This window comes from Anopheles stephensi, chromosome 2 (genome assembly GCF_013141755.1).
Source record: "Anopheles stephensi strain Indian chromosome 2, UCI_ANSTEP_V1.0, whole genome shotgun sequence".
Classification (NCBI taxonomy): Eukaryota; Metazoa; Arthropoda; class Insecta; order Diptera; family Culicidae; genus Anopheles; species Anopheles stephensi.
The window spans coordinates 78,463,955-78,479,002 of record NC_050202.1 but is presented as its reverse complement, the minus strand read 5'-3'; the positions used below and the strand labels follow the sequence as shown (position 1 = coordinate 78,479,002).

The 15,048-nt window shown below is 50.9% G+C and overlaps 1 protein-coding gene across 4 annotated transcripts; it reads right to left on the bottom strand.

Annotated features, from left to right (window-relative positions):
* Positions 1–42: 42 nt before the first annotated feature.
* On the bottom strand, positions 43–14,240 carry LOC118508510 (neural/ectodermal development factor IMP-L2). 4 transcript variants are annotated; one of them, XM_036048354.1, is made up of 3 exons: positions 13,647–14,240; positions 1,580–1,872; positions 43–1,485 (listed from the first exon to the last, which is right to left on the bottom strand). In XM_036048354.1, exons 2-3 carry the CDS (start codon positions 1,868–1,870, stop codon positions 940–942), a joined length of 837 nt encoding a protein of 278 aa, XP_035904247.1. In that variant the 5' UTR covers positions 1,871–1,872; positions 13,647–14,240; the 3' UTR covers positions 43–939. The 4 variants fall into 4 exon arrangements, with proteins under 4 accessions (XP_035904247.1, XP_035904244.1, XP_035904246.1 ...); XM_036048351.1 differs by lacking the exon at positions 13,647–14,240 and adding an exon at positions 12,846–12,915; XM_036048353.1 differs by lacking the exon at positions 13,647–14,240 and adding an exon at positions 3,225–5,258.
* Between the last annotated feature and the right edge of the window lie 808 nt (positions 14,241–15,048).

Here is a 15,048-nt window from a genome sequence, read left to right as displayed (position 1 = left end):
AGGCGTTTTCGCAATTCGCAACAACACCAATAAAACATCACATTTAGTCTTGCATTTTCTTTTATTTTCAATGAAACATTTTATTGATCCATCCACATGTTCCTTGGCGGGAACTGTGTGCGCTGTGCGGTTCTTTAGCAGCCGTAGCCAGAGGGTGGCCGCAGTGAACCGCGCCAAACATCGTCTAGCTCTTACGCTTGGTGGCCTAGCCCTAGTGTAGTAGTGCCTGGCAAAATCTGGCCACATCATGGCCAGCGCTCGTGCACTACGATGGTACAACAAGACACGACACGACGACGAAGCTATATGTACATGGTTGCAGGGTGGTGTGGTCGCATCCTGCCTTCACCTAAATGCTCCGAAATGATCCGCGCGGCCACGGCCGTCGCGCATCAAATGGGTTAAAGGGTTATATGTTACGCATCTCACCAGGCGCACTATTTGTGTGTGTGTGTTTTCTATCTCCACTAAATATATTATAGAGAGCAGCGAAGCATTCATTTTGTTTGTTGTTGCCTGCACACGTGCACATACTTGGCGTACATCGCAAAACTTCTCTCATTTACATCGAATAGGAGACATATAGTAAAAATAAATTAAAAAATAGTGAGCGCATTTCAATGCTAAACGACTCCACTCGAAAGGCTCTACGAGCCGTACTGCCGCGTGCGGTTAAGTTGGTTGTGCGCGTACGTGGTTACAGGTTGGAGTCTAACAGTGCAAAACTTTCAATAAGTTAAGTATATGGCATAAGTTGTTGCTTTTTTTTCTTAATCTGCTTGTTTTTGTGTGGTTGTTTTCTTCTTCGCTTCCGCCATTAACACCTCCATTTTCCTTAGCCTAGTTAGTAAGTTTCCATCCATTTTCCGGTGCATCAGTGGGGCGCGATTGTGGAAGATTCGGTCGGCCGCCGGCCGCCTAGCAGTGGCCGGTCCTAGCTTAGTTCGGTCGGATCGGGTAAACGAACGTTTCCGATTCGTCCTTCGACAGCACGTTCTTCGCGACGCACGTGTACGAACCCATGTCGGCCCACCGGAGCCCGGTGATGATCAGCTCACCGGTTGGCAGGGTGCGGAAACGGGGGTCCTGCAAGCTGCCCACCACGTTGCCCTCCTCGTTCAGCCAGGTAATCTCGGGCAGCGGGCGGCCGATGGCCTTGCACGGCAGCACCACGGTCGAGCCCATGTTCTCGAACAGCGTCTTGAAGTGTAGCGTGATGCGCGCACCCTTCAGGTTCTTGAACATCGAATCGACGGCCGCGGCCGGACGGAGCAGCGGCATGTCGGAGAAGTTACCCAGATGCGACACACCGTCCACATGGTACACGGTGGTCGACGAGCTCACCTCCTGGCCGGCGGAACGTCCGATGCAGGTGAACGTTGACTGGGACGCGCGGGATGCACGGTCGATCACCAACCGCGTCACGACGCGTGCCACAGACGTTGGCGTGTCCTCCGAGATAACGTTCACGCTGATGTCCTCCCACTGCGAGAGCGAGAGAGAGAGAGAGAGAGAGAGAGAGAAGGAAAGGGTTAGTTCACTGTGCCTGGGGGGAACGCGCGGTGCGATGAGTACTTACGTCCGCTGTCTGACCGCTTCCGTGCACCCACTGGACGGTGGGCGTCGGTGAGCCCATGATTTCGCACTCCAGCTCGACCGTTGTGCCGCGGATTTGTGCCACACGTGCCGGCGGTGCGGCCGTAATTTTGACGAACGTGGGCCGTATCGCCCGACCACCGTCTACCGCTCGCACACCCTCCGACGACGAAGCCGTATCCTGATCCAGCACAACAGCACGGCCACTGCCGGGGGCGACCAGCAGCGCCAGCAGGCACAGCGCCAGCATCAGCAAATGTTTGAAGTTCATCATGTCTGCAGAGTAAACGTACGGGAGAGAGCAAATCAGCTGATTAGTCATGCTGGTGGAGGACGAACGAAAGGGCTATAAAGGGGGTGGGGTGTTGGGTTTACAAAAAAAAGGGGGTCAGCTTTGTAGCATGGGTGTGAAATGCACCTGCGGTGTGTGTGCGTGTGTGCTAGCTAGCTCTTTCTTCTATCGCGCCGTCGTGCTCTATCGCTAATGAACACAGTCGACCGCGAGAGAAACATAGGACGCGTAGCGGCCGGCTAGAGAAGGCCTCGCTCACTCGCTCACGACGGTGTTCACCGGTATGAGAAATTCCGCTCGGAATTGCATCAGACACCTTTGCAACCGGCGTGCCTGTGCCCGCCCATGATCGACCATGACATGATGGACCGAAACGGGAGCGGTGAACCCTTTTTTTAGTGCTTGTTCCGCACGCTGCTGCACTGCTGACCCCCGGCATGCAGTTGGTCAAACCACTGCAGCAGCTTTGCCCGTTGTCACGTGGTCGGATCTGCAAAGCTGTTACCCCACAAGCACGGGTGGGTGCTTTGATGGTGGTTTAATTTGGTGGTATTTCCCAGTGATGAGGACAATTTTTCAAATTTTCCCTATTTGTTCACTCATCACCTACCCTGTCGTGTGCCGAACGGTCAAGATCGACCACGCTCAGACCATTCATGCTTTGCTCCGTTTTCTGCGTGTTCGGCCCAACGAATGAAAATACAAATGCGATAATTTTTATTTTTAGAGATCACCGATCGTACGCCTCGATGCGAAACGGCGGAAGCGTAACGAACGCCACCTAACGTCCGGTGCGCCTGTTTCCCGTACTATCTGCGTCGTGCGGGACACGTGCATTTTGGCTACGGCTCAAACAAACGAACCTGAGCATTAAGTTCGGCTTATCAATCGTGGCGCCAGAGAGCGTAGAGTGTGCGTACGCGATAGTCAATCAAGTGACAGTCATCGACCATTCAACGGCGACAGCACACACACGAACGCTGACTCGACCGATAACGCAGGAGGAAAATGGTCCCCCTGCGGTATGCGGCTTCCGCAATTTCCGCCACAGCGCGCTTGGGTGAAAGCCGTGAGTAACGTATCGGCGCGGGGACCCATTTGGAGTGGTCTAAATTTACCAAAAGCAACCGAATGCCACACACAACGGCATTCGTTGTCACAACCGTAAGGGCGATAGAGGTTCGGGCTGTACGCCGAAACGCCGTTGTAAAAGCCAAATTCCAAAGGTTAAATGGCAAACATTAATGGCCGGTCGATGGAAGCAGACGGGTGGCAGGGGGTGGGGGGGTCGAAATGAGCGTCGTCATAGCGTCGCGCGCGACCCAAATATTCTTACTTTGGCGTTTTTCCTTTCCGTTTGATTTTGGTGTTTGCCGTTAGCAATTGGCTCCCCGATCGCACCCCGGCTACTTTCGCGTTGTAATCTCACACGCCGCACCGAGTACTTACTTTCTGGGTAGTGTTTGGTCGTTTGGTTTTTTTGTCCCTTTTTGCTGACCCTTGCTTCTTGTGTCACGAAAGTTCCTCACGCTTCGGTAACGGTGGAGCAGTGATCTTTCGCCGACGGGAAGGAGGACTCGAGCGGCGGTCGATGATTTGGGTTGCTTCTTTGTTGCAACTGTTGTCGTGGCTCAGTCAGCTTGAATCAGCTTGAATGAGCCCGGGATGTGAAAACGGGTGGCTCCAATCTGTTCCAAAGTAGTGCTCCAATCAAATTTCCTCGTGGTGGTACTTTTGCTGCTGCCCGGTTCCGGGGCTCACTTTTTGCGATGGTAGTTTCCCTTTCGCCTTGCCTGGGTGGCCAGCCGATTGGTGGCCGCGCCCGGTAGAGGATGAAGCTACGGGAGCTGCCAGGAACGAAGAGATAATCGTAGATCGTACAGACCCACACCCCTGTCCGTCGTTGGGTTGCAAATGGATCTTGCTCTCAACAGTTGGGGTGGCTTTGGAGTGGCGCGTCGATGTCTTCCGCCTTTTTGGTTTTTGGTTTCTTCGCTCACCAACCTCGCCGTGGTTGGTTCCGTCCTTGCTGCCTGGACTCAAAAGATGCTATTCTGCACGTCACAAGCTCCGAAATGCCGTTTTACCGAGTTGGTACTTTCCGTTCTAACGTCCGTTTTTGAAAGCTTTTCCGCTCTATCTAGCCAGTAGGCCAGTTGCTCTCCACCGAAGATTATAGCGCACACGCACACGCATGCACTCACACGCACACACACACACGCTCACGATCGCACGCCGCGTGTTATGTAATGTTTGAGTTTATGAGATGTTTTATCAGCACATTTAGCAACATTAATTCGGAAAGGTTCACTTTTCCGCCGAAGCTCAACATAGGGACGAGCGGCGTAACTGGCAGCGTGGCCGTCGTGCTGACGACTGGCTTTAGCGTTGGCGAAGAATATTGCAGGCGTCGGGTTCGAGCACTCCAATCTGATGTCCGGCTGATTTCGATGCAATATAACCTTCTTTTTGTTTTCGCTGCTATGTACTGCACTGTACTGTGCCCACAATAGAGTCTCTCACAAGCGCGCGCCCTGTACACGTGGATCTTGGGAATGAAGCGAAGGTGTTTCTGCCGTTTTCCCGCAGCTCACACACCGATCACTGCTGATCGCGCTCTTCAAACCACACACACACACACACACACACGGATGATCGGATTGTTTCCGATTCTTCCTTGCCTTTCTAGCAGCAATGGCAGCTGCTACAGCACAATCGCTCCACAATCGTACCGTCGATGGCGCACGAGCTAATAATGCTAGCGGTAATGGCCGTAACGATGGTAGCCGTCGGCTTGTGGATGCTGCTGCTTTCTCGCTTCTGCTTTTGCGACGCTGATAAACGGCTTGCACCGAGGGCGGACATTAAACGGTTCGGGAGCTCGATTTCGGGGACACCGATCGGCGGGGCCAACCCCTTTCCGGTTCAATCAATCAAGTCGAATCTCCCGCACGCGTTCACACAATCAGCGACCTGCATGTATTGCCGCTGCTGACGTCAGACAACCTTTTGCCCGATAAAGGATGGCTGCTTCCACGCTTGCTGCACACGGCGATGATGGATGGGATGGACCGCTGTCTGTGTGTCAACTGGTCACACGATCGATTCTACCGGATGGATCGTTTTAGCAAAGTCACGCAAGTGCAGCACTCCCCTGTTTATTGTTTGGTCTAGTGCGCTTTCCCCTTTATTGGCCAACGTATCAGCCACACAATCCGTCAGGAAGATCACGATGCACAGTAAAAAGCCGTACTGATGCTGGTATATACTATACGAGGAGGCGGGCGACACGGTACGGTTAGATGCGAAGAACGCGACTCGACGTGCACACACTACTGAAAGACACTCGGGTTACGAATGAACGCCCGACGGGCCTGCGAACCGAATTTATAATCTCGTGCCGGGGGCACCCGGGTTCATCCGGTTCATTCTCTCCCGCAGTATGTATCGCGGCGCAGCGAGCCGGCCCCCATTTAGATGTTGGTGTGTGTGTGTGTGTGTGTGTGTGGTGCGTCGTGACCGGTTCGCACCGTCTCGCTCGCATCCTAGACCATATGCTTAGGTCCTACTACGGTCGGTCGATAGCTAGGTAAGGCAAGCGCATGTAGACTTACAAACGTTGTCGAAATGTGTCCATTGCGATTATCAATTTTTCGAATTCCAAAATTGCCAAAATTGATAAAACGATTCCAGAGGAACCACTGGCTGCATGCCTACCAGAAACTCCTAGTACACGGCAGCAACTTTCGATGGAAGACGATGTGTTACGGGTGCATACGTGTACACTGGTGAAGGATGACGGGGACATGGGGCGACCGAGCGGCGGGGGGGGGGGAGGGGTACGGTCAGTCATGATCAGAAGCCATTAGCACCGTTTCGTTTGCCTTCGTTACATAAAATTGCCCCAACCACATCCGATAGACGACGGCAGGGGTAGGTTCGCGTCCGATCCGACACGGTCCCACAACGAGCGCACACTGGGCTGGTGGTCTTAGCGGTTTTGAATTTGAATCAGATTTGAACCTTGCCTTCGTACCATTCTGTCTTCTGACCCCCTCCCACCCCAGCTCTGTGCTGTGCCCTTGTTTCCTACTGCTGACGATTGCGCCCTACTCTGTGCGGACTCCCTATACCCTCGCCATCGCCATCGTGCGCTGGAACCATTGGTCCGGCGATCGTACGATGTCGCTCGGGCCACCGCACTCTTGTACAGTGGCTCTTCCTCATCTCTTCGACCATTTCCCCCCCCCACAAACACTCGCATACAGCGTCGGCAGATCCAGCGTTTCATTTGGACCTTCGTTTTCTCAGTCCCCGTCTGTGTGTACTGCATGATGGTTCGGCAAACGTCCGATCGTGGGCATTATTTTTCCCTTTCTTTGATTTCTCCTGCAATTTACGTTTACAAAGAGTAAATACACACACACACACACAGATGTCGACGGACATGCACGCCTACACCGCTAAAGATCATCTACGATCACAGGCAAAAGGGAACATGTCGCCGTGGATGCATGCAGCATCCGTCCGAGCTACCGGCCCGGTTCGTGAGTAACGTGAGTGAAACGTGTTTCAACGCGGGTCAAGTATTCAGATAGAAGCGACAAACCGGTGACCATTAATTAAAATTAATCATCACAACTATCGGCAGCTATCGGCCATTCGGTGGCAGCACCTGTGCACATGCAGGAGGCGGGCGTGGAGGACAAATCTTTTCCACTGCGAAGATTAGCAATCATGGCACCGCGCACCGTCCATGTGTGTGACAGCCAGTTGCTGGGATAATAAACCGGCACCATAAAGTACTGACAACCGTTGGACGGGTCTACAGGGTGGCATGAGACAGGAGGACAGTAATATCGCACGGAAGCAAACCCGGCACCAGCAGCGCAGTCCGAGTTGTCACTAGAAGTGAATTGCATCACTTGCTTTCCACGCTGTAAGAACACTTCAGCGCATCTCGGTGGATGGCCGGCGTTTTGAGTAGAATGTGATTTTCACGTGATTGGCCCCCCCCTTCCTAATGGTCCGCTGCTGTTGCTACCGATAGAGCTCGAGGACACCACACTCACAGCATGGGCACTTCATTCGGAAGCTTCCGTCAGAGCGCTCCTTCACCGGCCCATCACTGTCAAGCTATTAATAAGCCCTTTTGGTGTTCTTTAAGCGAAACCGACCCTCCTCCTCTCTCCGACCCACCCTGCCTACCCATCCCAGCTCCCGTAGACCTTGAGCAAGAGTGTGCGGGCGAAACTGCCAAATATAAACAATTACCACCCCACGCTCCCGAAGGGCTCGGGGAGCTGTCCCGCTGTTATCTGCTCACCTGGTTCACCATTCCAAGGCCTTGCTATATCTCAAAACATCGCGGGCAAGGAAGCTGCGAATCAATAGCTCACGATATTTCAAACAGTTATCCGTAAAACTTTCCACGATTCCATGAAACAACAATGGCTGAGGGGGGGGGGGGGGGGGTGTAATTTTTCCTCCCCGTTCCGGTGATGGTCGCTCAAATCTATTACGCACCGTTTGGAGGCTTTGATACGGGCTGGCAATTAGCTAGAGTTACACCATTTCATCGAGCAACATCAACGTTGATATGGCTATTAGTTGTAGAATAATAATTGAGAGCTAAGAATTTTTCCAGTGTCAGGATTCTTATTTTAATAAGCGATTCTAAGGCCAGTTAAAGGCCATGCTTGCAATTTGAACCGATTGGGGCAGTTCCACTCTACCTGTCTGGCCAAATAGAATAGTCATGTAATTACAGGTTTCATCTGAATGTGCATAAAGCTTGTGTGGTCTATACACAGTCTAGAAAAAGGCGTGTGAGATAACAGATGTATCAACAGACCTCAATTTTCCCCCCCCATTTTACCATACAACCTCCCATTGATCGTCAAACGTAACGTACGATGCGTCAGAACCTCACTGGTCGATTGAAGACGCACGACCAGCTATGTGTCGTTTGGATATTTGGAAATGGCCTGAGACGACAGCAAGTTTTTCCCCGACCGAAAACGCAACTGGCAGCCATAATTACATCAGCCAAACGGGGAATACATCGGAAGTCCAATCCCGCAAGGCGTGGTAAATGTAGGGTGCGGGTTTGCATATCCACATACCAAGCGCATACACCACACGTACACACCACCACGTGTCGCCAGTAAGGCAAACATAAGCAGGGCAACAGAAAAAAAAGCGAATGTTTAAACATTCCTTCGGTGTCACCGGAGCCGCCGATACGAATGGTACGGTCGCGTCTGGGCGAGTTACTGACCGTTAACAGCCTGCAGCACGACCATACCTGTGCACTACATGCAGCAGAGCGTCGTCGCCCAACCAAGATATCGGGAGCAAATATAGCGGGTAGAATGAAAGGGAATAGTGGCATTAGTTAGGCCCGGTGCGGTACGTTTTCCCGGTAAGGTAGGGACAGTAATCTTAAAAGCCCGAAATTCAGTTGCTCCCAAGCCGTTGCCGACGGGCCAATATTCTGGAGTCATTCGCTTATCGACCACTTTCGAAATCAAATCACCGGCCACGCTGCAGGGCTGGTGCGCATGAATCCCTGAACCATGCGGTTCCTGCCCGCGGGGGTACAGTCTGTCAAACATCATGTATGAGATTCGTGAATTCGTTCGTACGTCGAACGATACTGTACACGGTATCGTGGAGCATGTGTACGACCTTCAGTCAAACTGCCTGGTGTTCCACTGTTCCGAGTGTCGATACAAATGATAAACTCAATCAATCACCATTAGCAGTTCGGCGGGCTTATCATTTGCAATGAAGTGATTCTAGTGCTCCAGTCATTGATTTGCAAAGCAAGCAAACGTTACGTACGTTCTCCGCTGATCTTATCTCTGCTGTACTACACGCATGGAGGGGCATATCACACACCCTCCCTTTGTTTAGAAACTTTCATCTTTGGAAACACCCCGCACAGCGTGCACGTGGTAGTTGAATTGCGCTGTACCTGTACTTTTGGAGTTTTACTTGCTGGCGCCAAACAACATTGGCTGATAGCGCTTTAAACGATCTCTAATTGCGACAAACGTCCCACCAACAATGGTTTCGGCAATGCTTCCGGTGAAAACTGAATGGCGAAATGGGCGGGGATCACATTTTTTCATAACTCGGCACAACCTCCATAATAACAAAGCCAATGAGCAATATTGCAGTAACGGGTTAACAACATAGGGGAAAATATCAAATCAACCATCAATCAACACCATTCCGTGGCTGTTCATTCAGTGGAAAATATTTTCAGCACCAGTAGGTACTTTGCATTCGCACGCTGTCCATTTACGCTGTCCCGGCGGCGAGCTTTCGCTTCATTGACCAGTGCGATAAGATAAGACAAAACGGATGACCATCACTATCTGCTGACAGGACGATTTAGCTATCTGATTCCGACCGTTCGTGCCGATCGATCGATTCGAGAAGGAAATGGTTGGGTTCTGCGAGAACAACCACTGATCAGACCTCCGGCAGACGATCCATCCACTCAATCGAGCATGAAACTAATCCGGACGTTTTTTTTGTTTTCTTTTTCAAACGGAAATAGCATGAACTTCTGGAGTAAAGTTTCAACACAAACGAAAAAAAAGAAAAGAAAATCCTCCAAACTGAGCTGAAGAATTCACTGGTGGAATAATAGTTGCTTAGCTTGCCAACCGAATCGGCTACAGACGGGCGAGTGGGGCAGGTAGCGTATATGATGTGAAGGAATCATTAATGACCCAGCAACAGTGCTCGATTGGCAACACGAAAGCCATTCGCCTCGACAACCTTCCCTCCCTGCGCCCGCTCACACACGCCGCCTGTCTAACGTCCCTTGGCTGCGCGCCTTCGAAAGGGCGATCATCCGAACGTCCGACCGTACCGCGCGCACCGGTTTTGATTCGATATCTGCCATGCTGTATTAATTTCGCACCGTTGCTCCCCCTCCCATCCCCCTTCCCCCCCCCCCCCCCCATTCGCACAACCACGTACGCGTGCGTGTTTGTGTGTGCGTCACTCGACCGCAAAACCGAAGTGTGTGTAGAGTGTGATCTCGCGTCCGCGAAAAACCGCGACTACGCTCAGCTGTCGCACGATCACTACTTTGCCTGCATTGCATGCCCGCAGCGCCTGCCATGCCTGGTTTTTGAGGTTTGCGGAACGGTGACTCGCCACAGCAGACACGGTGGAGCCGATCACGTTCGGCTATGGTCGGCGACCGGTCGGCAAATTCAAGCTGCCGCTGCAACGGAAGAGCGCGTGTGTTGCCACGGGTTGACCTGACGTTGACGCAACACAGCGGCCGGAGCGGGAGTCGCGCGAAAGAAAAGGCAGCAAACAACAACAAAAAAGACACACTGCTGTTCCACACTGGCCGCTGTGACAGTGGTCCGTTTAACAGTGGAACCCTTTCGAAGCGACCCGCACTGGAGGCTGCTAATGAAAGATCGTGCGGGCTATCGTGCGCACGGTCTCTGGACGGGATGTGAGCATGGGCTTCTTGTACCGGTGTCATTTCGCCGTGATTTGATTCGTCGCTTGGAAATTGGCAAACTGGCGCTGAAGGAGTGGCAGAGGGACCGTGCCAAGCGCGATCGGATTCAGCGAAGGAAAGCCATAGGCAATGTTCCACCACCGAACGATCGCGACTCTCCGATGGGGCTGACGTCAATTCGTCCCTAACACGAGCCTGCCGTTTACTGCTGACAAATTTATGATTCACGAACACCCATTAACGTACCCGGTGCCAATCAAGATTCCGAATCCGAAAGGACAGAGGGAAGAAATGTGTGTTTGTGTGTGTGTCGTGGGTTTTTTTTTCTCGGAAGTTGGGCAACGGCAATTAGGCAGCAGGTTTAGGAAAGTAAGCGTTATTAGGTGTATTTCGCTTCGTCACGATATCTGATCGCCGTAGCTGCTTGAGACGATGCTCCGGCTCGCTCATCTGTGTAGCGCCCGATCGGCAACGGCCTAGACCTCGTCCAACGTGCGATAGTTCACGTACGCTATCTAGATCGGTTCGGTTTCCTCAGAATGATGCATCTGGCACCGATCCGCAGCCGCATCTCCCCCCCAGCGGGTGCATCCCGTGAGGTGGGCCAACGTGCGGCCAACGAGCGAGACGGAAAAGACTAGTGCCCTTCCGCTTCTCACACCAGGCACCCGCTTCCAGCTTCTACCTCACGTGCACGGGAGTTCGCACATGTGTGCTACCGTGTGTGTGTGTGTGTGTCCTTCCGCAACCGCTGCAACCCCCCAAAAGGGAATGGCTATCAAGGTCAAAATAACTATAAAAATGACATATTACGCTCAGCTGTTCGGCATGCGCGCTTGCGCCCGTTATGACTTGGCGATGCATTTGATGCAACGCGAAACGGAAGGTGACGCGGGTAAATGGACAGGTTAAGTGAAGTCTCCGCTACCGGTTTGACCGCCCGGGCAAGGCTTCATCGCTGCTCCAGAGGGATAAAAGGATTTTTTTTGTGTCAATGTTTCGAACTTAGTTAATGCTATTCAATATTAGTCACACAAAAAAGTGCTTACTATCGTTGAGCTATCTTGCCGATCGATCCGCCCAGCGCCAATGCTGCAGGCAGGGAAAAAAAGGTTTATTGATCCTATAATTTTTTTTCCCAAACTAGTTTTTTTAATTTGGTGCTTCGAGAGGGACTGGGAATTTCCGTTCGACACTTATCTTGATGGTGGTAAAACGGAGCCCGGATTCGGACGAGTCTGGATGGACGGAGAAGGATTGGCTGCGCGATGAATAGCGATGACTCACAATCGTTAACGAGGTCTCCTTTGCTTCCACTAGCAATTTGACTGGACTTAATGTGATGAACAACAATCATTTTAAATGATGACATTTTTCCATTGGCCCCACAACGGGAGGTAAAGCTAATGCTAGACTACACACCGCCTTTAACAAACGTTACACTGCTCCTGGCTGTAGGCTGGCGGATCAATCATCGCACCTTCTCCCGTTCGGAACTGTGCTTGGGCTGGTATAGTGCGTTCTACATGATCACTGTCACGTAGGCATGTCAAAGGCCACAGAAAACGAAAGTAGTGTTCTACGTAGCGAAGAACGCATTAACGCTAGCTAGAATTTCCACCACTCGGGGTTTTTTTTTCTCCCCTCCCTTTGATCTGTCCCGCGAGACTTGTGGGCGACCCCTATCATGTAATAACCGCCGGTGATCGGTTTTCTCGTGCAATCACGAGCGACTGTTGCACTCTGACGCATCGGACGCGGTGATTACCGTTTGGAGCCGGTTAATTTGTTGAATCACTTAATTTGTGGGACAATGCATATGCTTAAAGGTAATTTCGTACGCGCCTCGATTACTTATGCTATTCAACTTCTGCTCTGAAACAAAAGGTAAGGAAAGTAACCTTTCAGCTAAAAAAGCGCAAATTTAACATTTGCCAAATAATTCAATTTTTTAGACGTGTGTCACTACTATCACTTCTAAGCATTAAAGATAATAGAGACGTCCACAAATTTTTTTTTCCAAAAATTATCAAAATTCTCAGAACTGCAAATCGCAAGAAATCTTCAAAGGATTAAGTTGATCCCGTATGCCAATCAACCTGGGAGAAACCGTTCGTAAGCCGTTCAAATGGTCAACATTGTAATGACTGTAATGGCGATTGATAAGCCACAAGCTTTCCGAAAATAACCGTCTCTAGCAAGCCTGACCCCCGTTTCGGTAATCGCAGGGCGCACAATCGTGTACACAAATCCAAAGTAAAGTTCGCGCGCATTACGACGGCACCGTGCGAGTGAACGAATGAATGACCCACGGACACGGACGGAAACCACTGCTGATAAGACCGCATCACCTACATCAACAGGTCTCGCTGTAGCTTCTCGGCTGCACTGCACCAGACTTCAAACGATCACGAGACTAGAAAATGGGCGTTGACATGGTAGATGATAGAAACTCACGTGAAATCTCAGTAACGCTGCTGACGGCGTGACGGCGCGAGTACCCATCAATCATGCAGCGCGACGTGCGAGGATCAGTGGTTAAGATGCATCGCTACTCCTCACCTAATCCCCGTCGCGAACACTACAAACTTGCTTTCTCCAGAACCATTGCACTGACTGCTGGCAGCACTGGCACAGGGGCCTTGCTTTATAGGAGCGACCCACCTTATCACAGCTCGGTTTAACATGGTTTACGTGAGCAGTTGGCAACACTGCTGGCTGCACTGCGTCTTGTTCTGGTAACGATTGTACGAAGCTTGAGGTGAAACATATGTAGTTCAGGCCTTATGCTCAACAACATTGTTCATCAGCAGCTCGTCCTCTTATCGAATCCACTTGAAAGGGTGATTAGCGAGCAAAAAGACCCCCCACTAAACCCCCCTCATATGCATTGTGCCGCGAATTGACTTTACGGAAGATAGTAATGTGATGGAGGTGTGTCACAACGGACATAAAACCAAAAAACCCCTTTGGGCATCCCAGGAGCCCGAATAAAATCCGAACCCTATTTCGACACAAAAAAAAAACACAACCCAAAAACGTTTATAGCAAAGCTCTTTTCAAAGTCCTGACATCCCAAATCCATCATTCTATTTTCGCCATCATAAACAGCTTTTGTAACATATGGCGAACGGCGAACCAAGCCAAGTATTTGATTGTTCCACATCATTGGGCGACGAACGATTTATCATGATGTTAGGACGCATCTAATTATACATCTAGACTTAGTAGCCATGTTTTTTGTTCTTCTTTCCTTACCTGTGTGACTTGTGTGTGTATATTTTCACGAACGACGCAAATGATTTCACAGAAGCTGCGGAGCACTGGAGCACTACTGCACACCAGGGCACGTGTTACTGACACGAGCTACCACCACCCGAAAACTGTTTTAATGCCGCCTAATTAACGCACACTTTAGCCGGCACAAGCTATTAGGTCACTCAGTCACCGGAACCCGGACGGGAGGCAGAACGAATGATACTTTCCCGGAAAACTAACAACTTGCCCCCGTTTTGGCTGGCTTGCTTGGGCGAACTTTCTACCACCACTACCTTTGCTGCTTCCCTGCGCGGTACCAGCACTAGTCCTTAGAGGGGGGGATGGGGCGATTAGGCGGTGCCGCTGTCCCTTTTTTGGTTTATCCACAAAATCCCGGGAACACAAGCTCTGCGAAGGAAGTTCGCTCGCTAGGGAACGATCAGATCGTTGCGGCTATCAACACACGATTAAACATCTGCCGGCACTGTAACTTCCTTTTATAATCCTTGATGGAAATTTATACACTATTCGCCGCCGTCAGCTCTCGCCGGGCACCGGGGCGGCTGCCGGTCATTCCCGGCGACCGGGGCGAAAAAGAGAAACACGGCTAAGATGCTGCGCGCCCGAGCAACGGAAAGTAGTCGAAATGGACCGACCGATCTAAAGGGGGGAGTCGCTAGAGCAGGAACGATAAATACTGTGAGAGAATAGATAGCACGCAGCTTCACTCGCTCGAGTACGTGCAACATGTGCATGGAGAGTGTAAGATAGAGCGAGAGAGAGAGAGAGAGCGTGAGCGAGCGAACGAAAGAATTTGTGAGTGTGAAGGTAACAAACGATGCAAAAGAAAGATTGAGAAGGATGCTGTAAGCGCAATGGTAGTGGAGCAGAACTTCTTGAGCTTGATTCTTAGCAGAGAAATTAAACAGCTTTTGACTGACTGCTAGAATCCTTTATAGCTTTTAATGTATTCTTACTTTTTTTTGTTGTTAAATAATGTAAGGTCAAAAATTGTGTAAGAAATTCACAGCCTTTTTTAATTCTGCGAAGTTTGTTAGACGAATTCAAATTCCAGCACTCGAGGGCTGTTTTGTGTAAGTCCTGCAACAAGCAGATGTTATTACTAACTAAGCCGCCAAAAATCGATCGCAACAGTTTTCTCTGCGGTGGCCATTTAAAAACCGTAATCTAACATCCATTTATTCGATGACGCATCACGGCCCGGGGGCTGTGCGAACTTGCCGGTGCGTTTCCACTACCGTACCGGGCGGAGTGAGACATCCAGCGTATCCTTTTTGCTGGGCGGAGAATATATATATATGTGAGCAATTGACTTATACATCGAAATGCAACACACGCTGACTAGGAGACCCACCGTGGAGCTGAAGGATGATGGAGCTCG

Bases quoted from the DNA above. Each gene is read 5' to 3' on its own strand.
- LOC118508510 (XM_036048351.1), bottom strand. From the start codon at position 12,900: ATGATTGATGGGTACTCGCGCCGTCACGCCGTCAGCAGCGTTACTGAG. The intron at 1,873-12,845 runs GTGAGTTTCTAT...TTTACTCTGCAG, and splicing joins CAGCGTTACTGAGATTTCAC to ACATGATGAACTTCAAACAT. The intron at 1,486-1,579 runs GTAAGTACTCAT...TCGCTCTCGCAG, and splicing joins GAAGCGGTCAGACAGCGGAC to TGGGAGGACATCAGCGTGAA.